The 14712-nt window shown below is 39.2% G+C and overlaps 1 protein-coding gene across 3 annotated transcripts in view; it reads right to left on the bottom strand.

Annotated features, from left to right (window-relative positions):
* Nucleotides 1–14712, bottom strand: part of ildr2 (immunoglobulin-like domain containing receptor 2) — a 29639-nt gene that overhangs the window by 1762 nt on the left and 13165 nt on the right. Inside the window, exons 4-9 of one of the 3 annotated variants that reach the window (XM_036581761.1) lie at nucleotides 9077–9133; nucleotides 6098–6244; nucleotides 5266–5427; nucleotides 4626–4739; nucleotides 3026–3221; nucleotides 1204–1861 (exon numbers count right to left, since the gene is read on the bottom strand). In XM_036581761.1, the coding sequence (XP_036437654.1) occupies nucleotides 1204–1861; nucleotides 3026–3221; nucleotides 4626–4739; nucleotides 5266–5427; nucleotides 6098–6244; nucleotides 9077–9133 (1334 nt within the window). The remainder of the gene's footprint in view (nucleotides 1–1203; nucleotides 1862–3025; nucleotides 3222–4625; nucleotides 4740–5265; nucleotides 5428–6097; nucleotides 6245–9076; nucleotides 9134–14712) is intronic. The other 2 variants (XM_036581848.1, XM_036581931.1) reach the window with 2 other exon arrangements.

Genomic DNA, 14712 nt, shown 5'->3' with positions numbered 1-14712 from the left:
CCTAAAGGGGAATTCCACCAATTTCTTTTCAATTTCTGCATAATTCAGTGATTGAGATGTAAATGTACTGATTCAAATTTCTTTATAGTTGTGGTGATAGGAATCAGGGGCCACAATGTCTACATATGGCCATAGTTTTTTATCTGTAATGTTGATAGTGGTAAAACAGTGGTAAATCTGGTGACTATTTTGCCTTAGAACACCCTGTATGTACTTCTCTGCTATGAATAGATTAAATTAAATGGATTAAAATAAATTTTAGAACAAAACTTCAAAACTATCATAAAACAATGTCTCAGGCATCAGACATTGCATTCAAAAAATCTGACAAGAAATTTCAGTGAGGGAGCTTTTAAAGGCTTCAGATGTCTGGTTCCAATCACCATCACTGGGAGCAATTCTGACTCTGTAAGTTTCTCTAGAGCAGAGTGTTTCACATCACACCACTCTGAATGACTCTGTTTACATCTCAACTATTTAATTATGCAGAAATTTTGAAAAATCTGCATTATTCCCTTTATTAGTCCAAGGGTCTGCAGCACTGAAGCAAGCCCATGCTCCATTAGTAAGACCTGTTAGTGATGCACAGTAAGACAAATGTAACACACAAACCTTTAAAAACACTAATCCTTGAAAATGTAATCAACGAACATATTGTACACAATGAGATCCTTCATCAAAATAATAGATCTGAACGCACAAGATCTGTCACATAATCAATATACAGTTTCTTTTTATGTGCAATCTTGCAGCTCATTTTGGATTACAGTTATATACAAATTATGAAGGCTACTAAAACTTTTAAACACTGACTGGCCCCAAAATGTCCACTTCATGCATCCTCAATAAATGTATAATACAGAATTACTGTTGTGCTAATTAGTACTGGAAGTCAGCTTAAAATATACTGTTTCTGAGGGTCCTCATTTCGAACCTCTGGACTTTAAATGACTTCTGCTCTGAGGCTCTGCAGTAAATTCATGCATGTGGAATGCCATTCAGCATTAACTCTTCTCGTCCCTGAAACTATGAAGTATTCCATATAAATGATGTACTCCCTTAAGTAGCTTTAGTCTTTGGGATTCCTACACATGTGATTTTTCTGTAGTCCATTTCTGTAGCATAACTCTGATGGCCTGCATCTGCAACTTACTGATCCTATACTGATTCTGCTGTAGCAGAAGCTCCTTATAAGTAACTCACCAGTTTCCTGGGTTTGTCCCTCTCCTCTCTGCGCTCCTGCAGAGTGTGGGACATGCTTTGACCAGGACGAGTGTAAGAGAAGGGCCGCACCTCAGTGTCTACAGTCCTATATCGCTCCCGTTCCACAGGCTGCTCAGTCCGATATCGCTCCACCTCGCAGTATGGAGGCAGAGGGTCATCCTCATCAGGGCGGTTGCTCGGCGACCGGCTGTAGTAACAGTCACTGCTCTTCTTAGAGCTGCCCTTCGAGGGTGTGTCACTGTCCTCGTCGGCCCGCCCACCCCGCTCCCCCCGCCCCCTGGCCTTTCGTTCCAACACAGAGGACAGGTAGGCATCATCATATGACTGTCTACGAGTGGCGTAACGTTCGCTGTCACTGGTGTCCCGCCTCTTCCGTGGAGAAGGAGGGGGGCTGCGGCGCCGCCAGTCATCATCGTCATCATCATCACGGAAGCGACGTGGACCGTCCCGGTATGGAGAGGGCATGTCACGGGACCTGAGCTCCATGTCGAAATCTCGTTCATGGTCACGGAAGTCGGCCCTGCGACATGCGCGGGGGCCGTAGTTCCTCGCAAACTCCTCTAGCTCATCCAGAGAGACAGTGCGGCCCCTGCTGTCAAACGCTTTCCTGGGCAAATGCTCCGACCGGCAGTTCCACCTGCACAAAACGGACACAGTAACATCAGCACACAGCCTAAAAGCTGTTACACACTAAACGTGACATGAATAAATGACACAAAAACCCAAATATTCAGATGCAATGTTTTTGGGGTTTTTTGGACATTGTTCCACCGCTAAGAAAGTGAACAAATGGCAGAATGTCTTGAACAGACAAAAAGATACACTTTGCTTTTCACAAAAAAAGCAAACAGTGACAGTGGATAGACTAAAAGGAGCACAAAGAGTTTCAGTGCCTCATCCAGGAGCTGAAACTTTAAGTGCTCGCCTGTAACTCACTTTGAGCTGCTTTTGAAGATGCACTTTAGTGTTTGTCAAAAAGTTCTGGTTGCTGGGACACAGCCAATTAGTTATCTTGGTTGTCGCCACACCAATGGCAGAAACAACCACGATCGGACAAGTAAGTTCATGACGCCTGCTAAAGTTGGCAAAAATCGAGTAGAGAGCGGAAATAATAATGTCATCATGTTTGTTCTGCAAGTTATCATCAGTTATCATTTTGAATATATTTACGCATGCCTGAATTAATTGCACTGGGTGTGTAAAGGCCTTAAGGCTTAAAGTGAAAAAAGCAGAAAAAAGTTTGTAGCCGATCAGCCAAGATATGCCTGGTGTCTGTAATTTGTTTTGTGCTGCTAAAACTCAAACTGCTATTAGAGACCTTTTTTCTGTTGCTTTAGTATGTGCATCTCTGTGTGATAGAGAATGTTTAGCTGTTTAACTCTCAAATACAGTAAACACAGTATAACACAGTAAAGAAAATCAAAACAGGTAAAACTGTTGTTACAATTGTAATAATTTGTACAGTTTAGATGCTGTGAACATAAGGTTTACAGTCTTTAAAGGTTTATACCCGACCAATTATCCAACTACACCACCAACTCTGTATTGACCGTAATGAGTTGTTAAGACTTGCGAATGTGGTTTCTGATACTTTTACATACTGTTACCTAAAAAAATTGATTTACTATCCTTGTAGCTACAGAAAACTAATGAATTAAACTTCAGACACCAAACATATCATAGCTGATCAACCAAATCTGGGCTAATGGGGAAAACGCGCATTGTTTTTTTTAGCCAAACGGTTGGTTTATACAGGACTACTATTAAAAAACAGTGGCACTCAGGCAGAGAGTATTGATACCTGCTGTCATGTTGCTCCAAGGTGCGATTGCTCTGATAGTGTGTGGGCCGGAGCGCATGACCTGTCGACATCGTGCGAAGGTGTGTGTCGTCGTGGTCACTGATAGGTGGCAGTGCTTTCTTCTGAACCTGCCGGTAGGTCTGCCTGAAGTCTATATCACCATCATGCAGGGAGCTCAGCTCTGACATACTGCCAGCTGCTGACACAATCATATCTTTATGAAGGCACAGTCATCTTTTCACACAGACACACTGAGAATATTAAGCTCACATTTCTGTAGCCATTCACAAACAGGTTTAGATCTCCTAAACTGGCTATTTGTAAAGCCTATGCTCATTGAACCATTAGTACTGTGTAATATGAGAAGTGCTACACATGAGTAGTATTCAGTTCAGGTAAAGCACAGAGATAAACAGCAGGTAGGTATTAAAAAACCAACTACAACAGATACATCGAACATTCACACTAATAGTCTTCCTGTACTGATCTAATGACACCCTGATTATTTGAAATAATCAGGGTCACAAATGGTGAAGTGATAAGTATGTTCCATATAAGCATGATGATGATGATGATTATGATGAAAATTTGATGTTGATGGAAATGAGAAGTGAGTCAATGTTATGTCCCATATCCTATATGTATGTTATATATACCTATATGTAATAATGTGTCCCATTTGTATTACATAAAGCTGAGTGACAAAAGAAATCTGAATAAATGAATGGAAAAACATAACAAGTGCAGATGCTACCAGACAATTAAGCAACTGATTTCCTACCATGTTGTGTGGAGAGTATAAATATGCTGAGCAGACCCAGCTGCCCCTGATTTTGGATCAAGATGGCAAGAGGAAAAGATCTAAAAGTGACTTTGAAAGAGGGTTCATTACTGGAACACAGACAGTAGGAGACTAGTGAGTAGTGTTTCAAGAAAAACAGAAACTAAAGTGACATCTGTATTTAGATCTATGGGAAAGACATGATCACCTGTTTCCTAAGATTATACATTTCTATCCTGAAGGGAGTGGTCTCCTCCAGAATGACAAGTTCCCATCCACTGGGTATGAGGGGTCACTGAATGGTTTAATGAGTATGAAAATTATATATATCATATGCTATGGCTTTCCCTGTCACCGTATTTTAGACTGACATGTTAGACAGCACTTTTTACCACCATTATCAAAGCACCAAGTCATGGAATATCCTTTGGAAGAATGGTGTTCCATCTCTCCACTACAGTTCCAGAGACTTTTATAATCTATGCCATGGTGCACTGAAGCTGGTCTGGTGGCTCACGGTGGCGCAACACCTGATTATGAAACATTACGTTGTTTTATACTTTGTTGTGTGTGTATCTAAGTACCTATATGTAATAAGAATGTTCTAAGCCTACATTAAACCCAGCCCTAACCTTATCCTCTGTAAAAAATAAATGGCTTTGCTTCAGACAATAAAAATGCAACTTTTGTTACATGAGGAAATGAAGACATTTCAGGACATTTCCTGAAAATGTATGAAAACAAACACACGCACTCACACACACACACAGACTCATACAGTGACTGCTGAGAAACACTGCTGACTGCATACAGGCTTACATGGATGGCCGGCCGGCTTGGCCGTCTGGAACTGTGCCAGGTCCCTCTCTATGTAGTACACAACTTTCATAGCGTCCTGACCCTGACTTGCCTGGAGACGATAGCCACTGCGCACTGTGGACACACACATATATGCTGTGTGTTGCTACCATGTCCTGATTATTGCCAGTGTCACACAAATTCATACTGTACTGTGGATACACAGCAGTGCTTTACCTAGAAAAGCTAAAGAAATCTTACAGCCTCCAGTATTTAAACAAACTCACTGCCTTCTTTTGTTTTATGCCTCTATTTTATCTCTTTAAAGCTCAGTCTGCTTATTTGTCTTAGTGGATCTGTCTATTGTCATGAAGAACATAAAAAGACCCATTTTATTCAATCTGAGATTACAAAGTATAAAAATATAAAAGTATCACTCTGCGCTGCCTGTAGTAAAGTCCAAATTTGATCCAGTGACGTTAATGATGATGAATGTGAGCAGAAATGGAGTAAGTAGGATATTAGAACAAAAAATGCACAGATCATCCAGGTCACATTTAAACCTAGCTTAAACCTTGTGAACGAATTAGTCTAGACTGCTTAAATCATTAGTGAAACCCTTTAGGTTAGTTTGTAGCATTTTGTGGTCAACCTTACTGACCTCCAGCAATATTGTTCTCCACCGAGGGGGGCTCTGCAGTCAGCTTGGGGTCAATGAGAGCTGGTGCTGGTTGAGAAACCACTGGAGCAGGAATGTAATATGGAGAATACAGGGCAATCTGCGGAGGCTGTCCACTCTTAGCCATCTTCCCTGCTTCGTATACTGAAGAGGAAGAATGTCATCAGGAGGGGACAATAAAAAGACACAGCAGTGCAAGTTTCCCATAGGTGATCATATGCAAGAACATTTACATGTATGTACGTGTGTGCACTGGGTGAATGTTTGTGTGTGCATGCCTGTGAGTGTTTATATAGGTAAACTATAGGTCCAAAAGTTTGTAGTTTTCTTCCCAAATCAAGGGTATTAATAGGGAGTTTTGTCCCTCTTTTCTGCAGTAACAGCTTCATCTGGGAAGGCTTTACACTAGATGTTGGAACATTGCTGTGAGGATCTGACTGCACTTGGCCACATGAGCATTAGTGAGGTCAGGTACCGATGTTGGATGATTACTTCTGGATCACAAACGGCACTCCAACTATTTCCAAAAGCTCCATCACTTCAGAGAACCCAGTTCCACAGCTCCACAGTCCAATGCTGATGGCCTTTATACCACTTTAGCTGACCCTTGGCATTGGGTATGGTGATCTTAATCCCTGTCTGTCTACAGTGTTTTTCCTATGGAGATTATCTGTTTGTGTGTGTAACTTAACTCCTGTGACTGAATTCACTAGCTAGAAGGGGTCTCTGGATACTTTTGGGCATATAATGCATGTAAATATGTGTGTGTGTGTGTGTGTGTGTGTGTGTGTGTTTGTGTGTGTGATAAACCTACAGTGCTTTGGGCAGCAGCAGGTATCAGGACAGCAGCAACAACGCAGGTAACAGCAGCAGGAGTGGGGACAGCACTGACACCAGCAAACCCCCACCAACAGCAGGAACAAAACACTACCCAGTACTACTGACCCCACAAACACCCACTCTGAAAGAGAGAGAGAGAGAGCTAAACTAAAACTGCAAAACTGTAGGCTAGGACAGGCCTTAGAAATGTTCAGCTATTTTTAGTGTTACCAGGGGACGTTCTATAAAGTAATTTATAAGGAACTTTGGCCTGGTAATTAATTTGGGTTAAAATGAGAAATGCCAGTAAAGACCCACTTTTGGTCCTCTAGAGAACAATTTATGTAAATGCACCGTGTGAGTGTGAAGAACTTTTTAAAGATTTAAAGTACTTTTACAGGCTCCATACCAATTTAAGGATTGTTCTTGGAACCCTTAACTAATGTGGATGTTCTCTGAACTTTAAAAAAGGTTCTTCATCTCATTTCTAAAATGATTCTCCAGAATTCTTACAGAACCACTGTAAGGTCCTTTAGAGAACCAAAAGTGGTTCTTACATGGCGTTGTGCAAATAATCCTATGTGGTCTTTTTTTTTTAAATTGTAGCCTGGATGTAAACATCAGCATTATTGATGTCAGAGAGGTGCCACACTCAATAACAATAACAACATGGCACATGGCCACATTTGTTGGCCGTTTTTGTTATTAAATTATGATTAGGGCGATTCAAAGAGGACTACTATTACTGAGAGAGCTCTGGGTTCAACTGCAGAATTATTAGAGTCAGACTAATAAACACTACAGACTTTGCAGATTCATACTGGATTAAAATCATCTAATAGATGATCATTTAAACTGCAGCACCACCCCAGGTAAAACTAATCCAGTTGAAATAGGGCTTTTGACTCATTAATCAGATGTAACTCTTTTAAATCTTTCCAGTATAATCCTGGCCTCAGACTCAGGCTGAGTCAGTCCTGAAGGAAATTCCCATCTAAGCCCTTTTCTACATACAGGATATGAAGCCTCCAAACAAAACTACAAACAAAACTGGTGCAGATGATTCAGACCGTTTACTCTCCTCCAGCTCCTTATCTCTAAAGCCAGCGACTGTTTCTGGACTAATGATGCACTTCCTCTGGGCGTGAGCTAAACTTCCAACAGCTCTTCAGCTCAAATCACATCCCAAGTGACTGCTGACATCCTCTAGCTGCAAAAATGGAGCACGTGTGGCTCTTTAGCAAACAACTATCAACTGTAGTCAAAAGTGCTTAAAGGGCAATTCCACAGATTTTGCTACATTTCTGTGTAATTCAATGTGCAAATCATTCAGAGTGGTTTAATGTGAAATGCTCTGTTCTAGAGAAACCTAATGTGTCAGAATTGTTCACAGTGCTGGTGATAGGAACCAGATTTCTAAAGCATTTAACACCTCAAAAAGCTGCCTTACAGAAGGTTACTACATGAAATGGTTACAAATATGTTGTCTGATACCTCAGACATTGTTTTATGATGGTTTTGAGATACGATTTTGTCCTAATATCTGTATTTAAAATCCATTCGGGGTGGAGAGGTACATGCAGAGTGTTGTAAGACAAAATAGTGTGCCCCGGATTTACCACTGTTTTTTCATCATCAACACTACATATAAAAACTCAGCAGAGGTTGTGTAGGTTCACTGGTCATTTTTTCAATAGCAAATACAATGGCTATATTTGTGCTACATTGCTGCTCCTGGTTCCTATCACCACCATTGTAGTAAAATCCGAATTGAGTTTCTCTATAATGCAAAATTTGACAGCAAACTGCTCTGTATGACTTTATTTACTTCTCAGTGATTGAATTATCAAGATATTTTTTTAAAATTGGTGGAATTTCCCACTTAGAGATCTGACTTGTTAGTATTAAATCATTTCATTAAGCAACAAGTATGTTGTCACTGTCACGACAAAACCTTGTATCTCAAAAATGATAGCTGTTCAGGAGAAAGAGGTAATGAAACACATTTCTTCTAAGTAATTTTGGACTATTTCTATTGTACCCAGTGCACAGCACAATGAAAAATGTGTTGAAAACTCATAAGTGATGCAAATTTAGAAAACACTTTCATCAACATGACTACAGCTGAGCTATATTTCACAAATGCACTGCAAATACAGAAAACACATGCAGCTTCAGACAACTTTGCAAAGCCAGTCAAAACACAACAGAAATGAGCCACAACGCAATGGAAATGTTTCTGGAAAATTCTCAAAGGAGATGGAATATGTGTGATGGAAAATCACTGACAGAAGTTGATAAGACTTCAGACAGTCTCATTTCAGCAAGTTCATGGTTAAATTGGCTGGCTAGTTAGCTATCTGACATGTAACTATACTACTGTAAGTAAAAGTCATAGCTGGTACTGCTATTAGAAATTTTGCAGTGGCACTACAGATAATTCCCATTATAATGCAGTGTTATTAGTTACCTGTTTAACTAAATGTTAAATTACTTTCATTAGTGAAGTTTATGCTGCACAGGTTTTAAAAGTTTGAATGGCTGCACCCCCTCTGAGGTTCCTCTGGAATCAGTTCCTTTGTATCGTGACTGCTACTGATGTCATTTTTATAAAAGTGTTTTCTACGTTTGCAGTTTCCAGTTTGCAGTTTTTATTTTTATATCATTGTGTAATTTTAACGCACTGTAAAGGGCAGTCTGCATTTTCAACTTCTGTAAAAAAACAAAAATACAAAATGAAAATACAATACAGTTTTTGTTCAGACAGTGACAATAATGAGATTGCCATTGATTATGATATTATTGAGCATGCAATTCATTTTTAGTTTGAAGAGTGAGAATAAGAAGGAAGCAGGTAATGCTGAACATGCTGCATTAACACTTGATATAAATCGAGTAGACCCAGCATGAAGTACAATTAAAGGTGTGGTGCAGCGGAAAAGAAAGGCAAAAGAGGGCACCACGGCAGCCGTACCTGGCATAATCTCCAGCTCAAACTCAGGCAGGACATCGTCCAGCACACCTGTCTTACCTGCAGAGAGTAGAGAGTAGAAGAGGACAGATGAGCAGCAGCTGAAAGGTCAGTCAGAGCCAGGGCCAAATGCACAATGATTGGAGAGAATAGTTTCTGGAGCTCACAGACTTCTAATCACCACCAACAAGCATGCAGGAAAGGAGCTAAAGCTGAAATCACTGGTGATTTGCTGGTTTAAATCTTTGATGGCCTGGTTTTAGGGTTTATGGTGTTTCCTGTATAGGGTTTATGCAGGAAACATTCAACAGGAATGTAAGTGCTGACAAGCTACAAACAATCTGCAACCATATAATTAGTACTTCAAGCCCATGTTGAGTGAGTAACAGTTATGCATCATAGATTAAGGAGTTACAAACAATTCAGACAATTAATTTATGGCTATTTATGGTATTCAGCACAGTCTAAGACAGCCACATCATAGAGTAATGCAATTACAAAAGACATACAGCAAAATCCACAGAGCTGAATGAACTCTAAGTGTTCATTTGCATCCACTTGGACTAAAACAAACACTACAGGTGTTAATTCAAAATTGCTAAGTGTCAATTCAGCAGCAGAAATTTTGCTGTGTATACAGAGTGCAGATTTCATTTATTTGAAAAAAAAAAAAAAGAATTTTCTGTCTGCTACAATAACAGCACTATTTCAGGTTGGCCAGGGAATATATATTTGAAGGCTTCGACCCTGGGAAGGTGACTAATTATAGCAGGGTGCTGTATTATTGTTTCCTTACAGTTCAAACAGCACACGGTCTCCATACATGACTGAAAAACAGAGACACAACACATGTCTGTCTCAGACTCGCAGACATACACTCTATTCTCACACATTATCACTAACATCTATCATAAAAGCCTGACAAAAGTGTTAATGATCTACAACCTAAACTTCATACATGATCATAACAATTTCACAATAAGACCACTATGAAAAGCTTTATAATGTGTTTATTTACATCTATTAATTTAGTAGAACACCTTGTCGAGATGTGAAATAATATTGTACAAACCTAATTCCCAAAAACTTGGGGGAGTATGTGAAATGCAGATAAAAACAGAAAGCAGTGATTTATAAATCAGTTTTGCCTATACTTGGATGAATTTTTTTATAAACATATGCTCAATCTGAAACTGATGCCTGCAATACATTTCAAAGAGGTCCCCAGTCCTTTACGAGCAAGGAGGGGTCGAGGCTCACTACTTCGTCAAAATGCATCAGCAAAAACAACAGCTGGGACTGCAAGGATTTTAGGTATTACACCCTCTATGGTGCATATTATTATCAACAGATTCAGGGAATTCAGAGACATCTCCGTGCATAAAGGGCAAGACCGAAAACCACAACTAAGTGCCCGTGATCTTCGAACTCTCAGATGGCAAAACCAGCAGACTTCTGTGATGGATACCACCAGATGGGCTCAGAAATACTTTGACAAACTGTTGTCAATAAACATTGTCCATCTCTGCATCTGCAAGTTAAGACTGTACTATGCACAGCAGGAGTCATTTGTCAACAGCATCCAGAAATGCTGCTGCTTCTCTGGGCTCAAGCTCATCTGAAAAAGTCTGATGCGTGGTGGAAATCACCATCATGCTCTCCAGGCAAAAGAAAAAAAGATCATCTAGACTGTTACCAGCGTAAAGTTCAAAAGCCAGGGTCTGTCATGATATTGGGGGTATTAATAGGTAACTTGCACATCTTTGAAGGCACCATTAATGCTGAACACATTTTGATCAACATAATCTGCCTTCAAAACTGTCTTTTTCAGGGACACCCATGCTTATTTCAACATGACAATGCCAAGCCACACTGTGCACATGACAAAACAGCATGGTTATCAGAGAGTGCAGGAGCTGGACTGGCCTTCCTGCAGTCCAGATCTGTCTCCCACTGAAAACGTTTGCAAAACACAACAACAAAGGCCTTGTGCAGTTGCACAGCTGAAGACAGAAGAATGGTGAAAAATTCAGCTTTTAAAACTAGATCGGTTTTTGTCTTCAGTTCCCAAAAGATTATTAAGTGCTGTTAAAATGAAAGGTGAAATAAAGAAGTGGGAAACATGATCCTATCGCAACTTTTTTGGAACATGTTGCAGCCATCATACTTGTAATGAGCGCATATTTCCAGGAAGACTATGTAGGCCACAAGATAAAGCCTAAAATATTGTGTTACTAATCATCGCTATTTTCATCTCTTTCCCAACTTTTTTGGTAATGCCTTTATAATTTAAAACATGACTGAGAGCTTGAGGCATTATGCTTATCCCCCAACAAGTGTTCACTGCCAACTATACACTAAATTAGCATTTATATTTAGCTTGATGAACAGACTAATTTCCCCTTCATAAGAAGGGAAGATGAGAGCAGAAACAGCAGACACACAATCAGACAAACAGTGAAGGATTATGGGAAACTAATAAACCATTAGGACTCATCAGCTATCCAAGAAAGGGGGTCAGGGGTGTGCCATCGCCATGGTAACAGTGTTGGCTTTGTTTGGAGGTAGGGGTGTTTTGAAGCACTGTCCAATCAGCACCTACCCACGGCCCATCTTCAAACCCCTCGCCTGAGAACAGTCGGGTAGATTTACATATACAGTCCAATTTATGCTGAGTGCACTCTGTAAATGCTTGGCACAAAGCCACAATTAAAGTGAATTCCCACAGTTTAGACTGACCTCAATGTTCAATCAAACTTAGCAAAGTAAAGTGACCAAAACCAGTTCTTATTTAAAGTGACAATTCAGTGGAAACTCATACATACATATTTTTACCTTTACTGCAGACAACATATCCAACTTTGGTATCCAAAGTAGTGCAGTAGTTTTGCACTGGAGTAAAAGGGCCAACGTAGCTAACAAGCAGAAGCCCACTTATTAACATTGCGACAACTGACATACTGTTATCTATAAACATGGACTAAACAGCACTGCAACAACACTGATTGTAAAAAACTGTCAGGGACAACTGTTGTGGATTTTTTATTGTTCAAAAAAAGTCATTTAAAAAGCACTATATAATGGCCACGTGCATTAGTTCAAAGGGGGATGAAGTTACAGCCATGCGTAACATGCAAGGTAGTGTTTCACAGCAGCAGGATGGTGATGCACAAACAAAACAAAATCACCCAAGTTCTGATACAATTTATGCTCCCACTAATAGTCTGACAGTGTTTTACGTAGCCAAATTGTCTAATGTGAGCCCAGTAAAAGCAATGTTAGGCTACGTATTGGAAAGCAGAACATCTTGTGGAAGAGATGACTATTTCAGTGATGTTATGTACAGTGTAGTAAAATGAATGCCATACTGGAGGAGCAGTTCAGTAAAAGAAATGATAAGGCGTCAGACTAACGCTGTCCAGAAGTCCCAGGGATAATAGAAGTGCATGTGATGATACTAAATATGTTTTAGGATGCTTTTGGGATGAAGAAGATCACTGTTTATTTACATATTGGGGAAAAATAAACATAAAATGTGTCTACGGCACATTTCAGATTTTATGTTATTTTTCAATATGTTAAAATCAGCAATAAATAAATAAATAAATAAATGCACTAGAGAAAGGCCATATTTAAGTTTATTCCTTATAGAGAATGTGTGCTTATTATCACTTTTCAGAAAATCCACAAAACATGCAATTTGATTGGGGGTGTTTAAACTTTGGCATACAACTGTATATTTGAAAATATACAGTCATAAAATCAAAAACATGCCAGTCATTCATGCTAGCCATAGTGTTTAATGTTGAAACTTTAAAACTAGAAAAAGTTAAATCTATATCTAAAATTGAAAACAAAACAAGAACTGTGATACATTTGAAAATACTATCACCTGAAACATTATTATTTCATTATTAAATATTTTATTTGAGTTAATTTATTTTTAAATAATAATTTACTTTAATATATTGATTAAAATATTAATATTTATTTAAAAAGTTCACTTTGCATAACAAAACATAACAAGTGATGGTATAGGCCTGCATTTGCATGGTAATTAACAGTAATTGGTGGTTATAAGCTTTTATTACCTGTTAGCTACACTAGTCATGTAGCTACAGTGCAAAACTTGAGATTTATTGGCTAGTAAAACTGTGTAAATTAGATTTGTTTAACAAACTATTAGTTATTTAGGTATTTAATTCACATTAATTCACAATTCACATACATTACATGCTATCAAAATGTCATGTTGTTTAATGCAGCAGTGCCTTGTGTCATCACATGTGGGCCCTCACTGGGGTGCAGATTTCAGTCTGCTAGACTAGCCATGCTGAGTTAGCAGAGTGCAAGAGGGGAAATAGCACCCTGTGCTCTCTGATGGAGATCGCAGACTCCTGCCTTTCTCCTGCTCTGGCACTCTCATAAACAGAACACTGTAACCTGAGAGCCAGGCAGAGAGAGGCAGACTGAAGGTGGAGCAAGAGAGGGTGTAGATTCACCAGAGAAAGAGAGGCAGAGCTAAAAAATGTTCTTATGGTAAAGTAAGAAGAATGAACAGCAAGACAGATAAGCAAGAGGGATTGTCAGGTCTCAAGTCAAATCTTAAAAACAAACAGCGAATGAGTTTAATTTACTTCAGTCCTCACAATGGCCATGTTTGCATGCACGCAAAAAACCTGAGTTCTTAATTAGTCAACAAAACAGACAGAACCGAAAAGTTTATAAGTTGCATAAAAGACTATTTATAGACATGTTGATACATACACCAACATAGTCTGACTTAACTACGTGAAACAACCTCATTAAGATGTACCTTGGTTTACAAACATAAGAGTTTCCAGCCATTTGATTATATCAGCATTTGTTCTTCCCCTACTTCTAAATATCTCATTATGTCTATTTCTGACAAAATGTTTAGTATGAGAGATACAACATCTCTTCCTCCCCGAAAAGTGCAAAGGCCTTTTGTCTAATACGGTCCAATTCCAGCCTTCTCGCGCACGGCCTAGAAAAGTCTCTTCCAGGCTCCTTTTGCTACCTTTTTTTCTTTAGCTACACAACTAACTTTAGTAAGCATTAACTAATCAGGATACCTGGACCCAAGACTAGTATTTCTCATTACCCATCGGTTCGCTGCAACAGGCCTATCGGGAACGGCTGCAGCTGGACCTTTCTTTCTCCTTTAATCACTTTGTTTTGGTGTCATAAAGCTGTCATAATACATGTAATACAACACTGTGCAAAAGTCAAAGACCATCCTTCAATTACAAGCTATTCATTTTTTCAATGTCAGTAAAAAAGCAAAACCATATTTAAAAGAAAACTACACAGCCTCAATTAAATCCAGGTATTTAGTGTGTCTGTACTATAGACTTCATTCTCTTTTTAGGAGAGTTACTTTTAGTTTTTCAAAGAAATCTGATGTTTTTCCACACCTCCAAAGTTCAGTCTTAAAAGTTGGTTGCATTTTCTGCTTCTCACAATCCAAGTAATCCCAAACACATTCAGTGATCCTTCTGGGATGGTCAGTCCATTGTTCTGAGAACACCAACAACTTCTTTGTTTGGTACAGTTTTTCTGTCTACTTTCTTTCCTCAGTAACGGCTTCTTGACAGCTACACATCCTTTCAGACTCA

The sequence above is a fragment of the Colossoma macropomum genome, unplaced genomic scaffold, assembly GCF_904425465.1.
Source record: "Colossoma macropomum unplaced genomic scaffold, Colossoma_macropomum, whole genome shotgun sequence".
NCBI lineage: Eukaryota > Metazoa > Chordata > Actinopteri > Characiformes > Serrasalmidae > Colossoma > Colossoma macropomum.
Note: the sequence above shows the minus strand (reverse complement) of the source record. Positions and strands in the feature narration are given on the sequence as shown.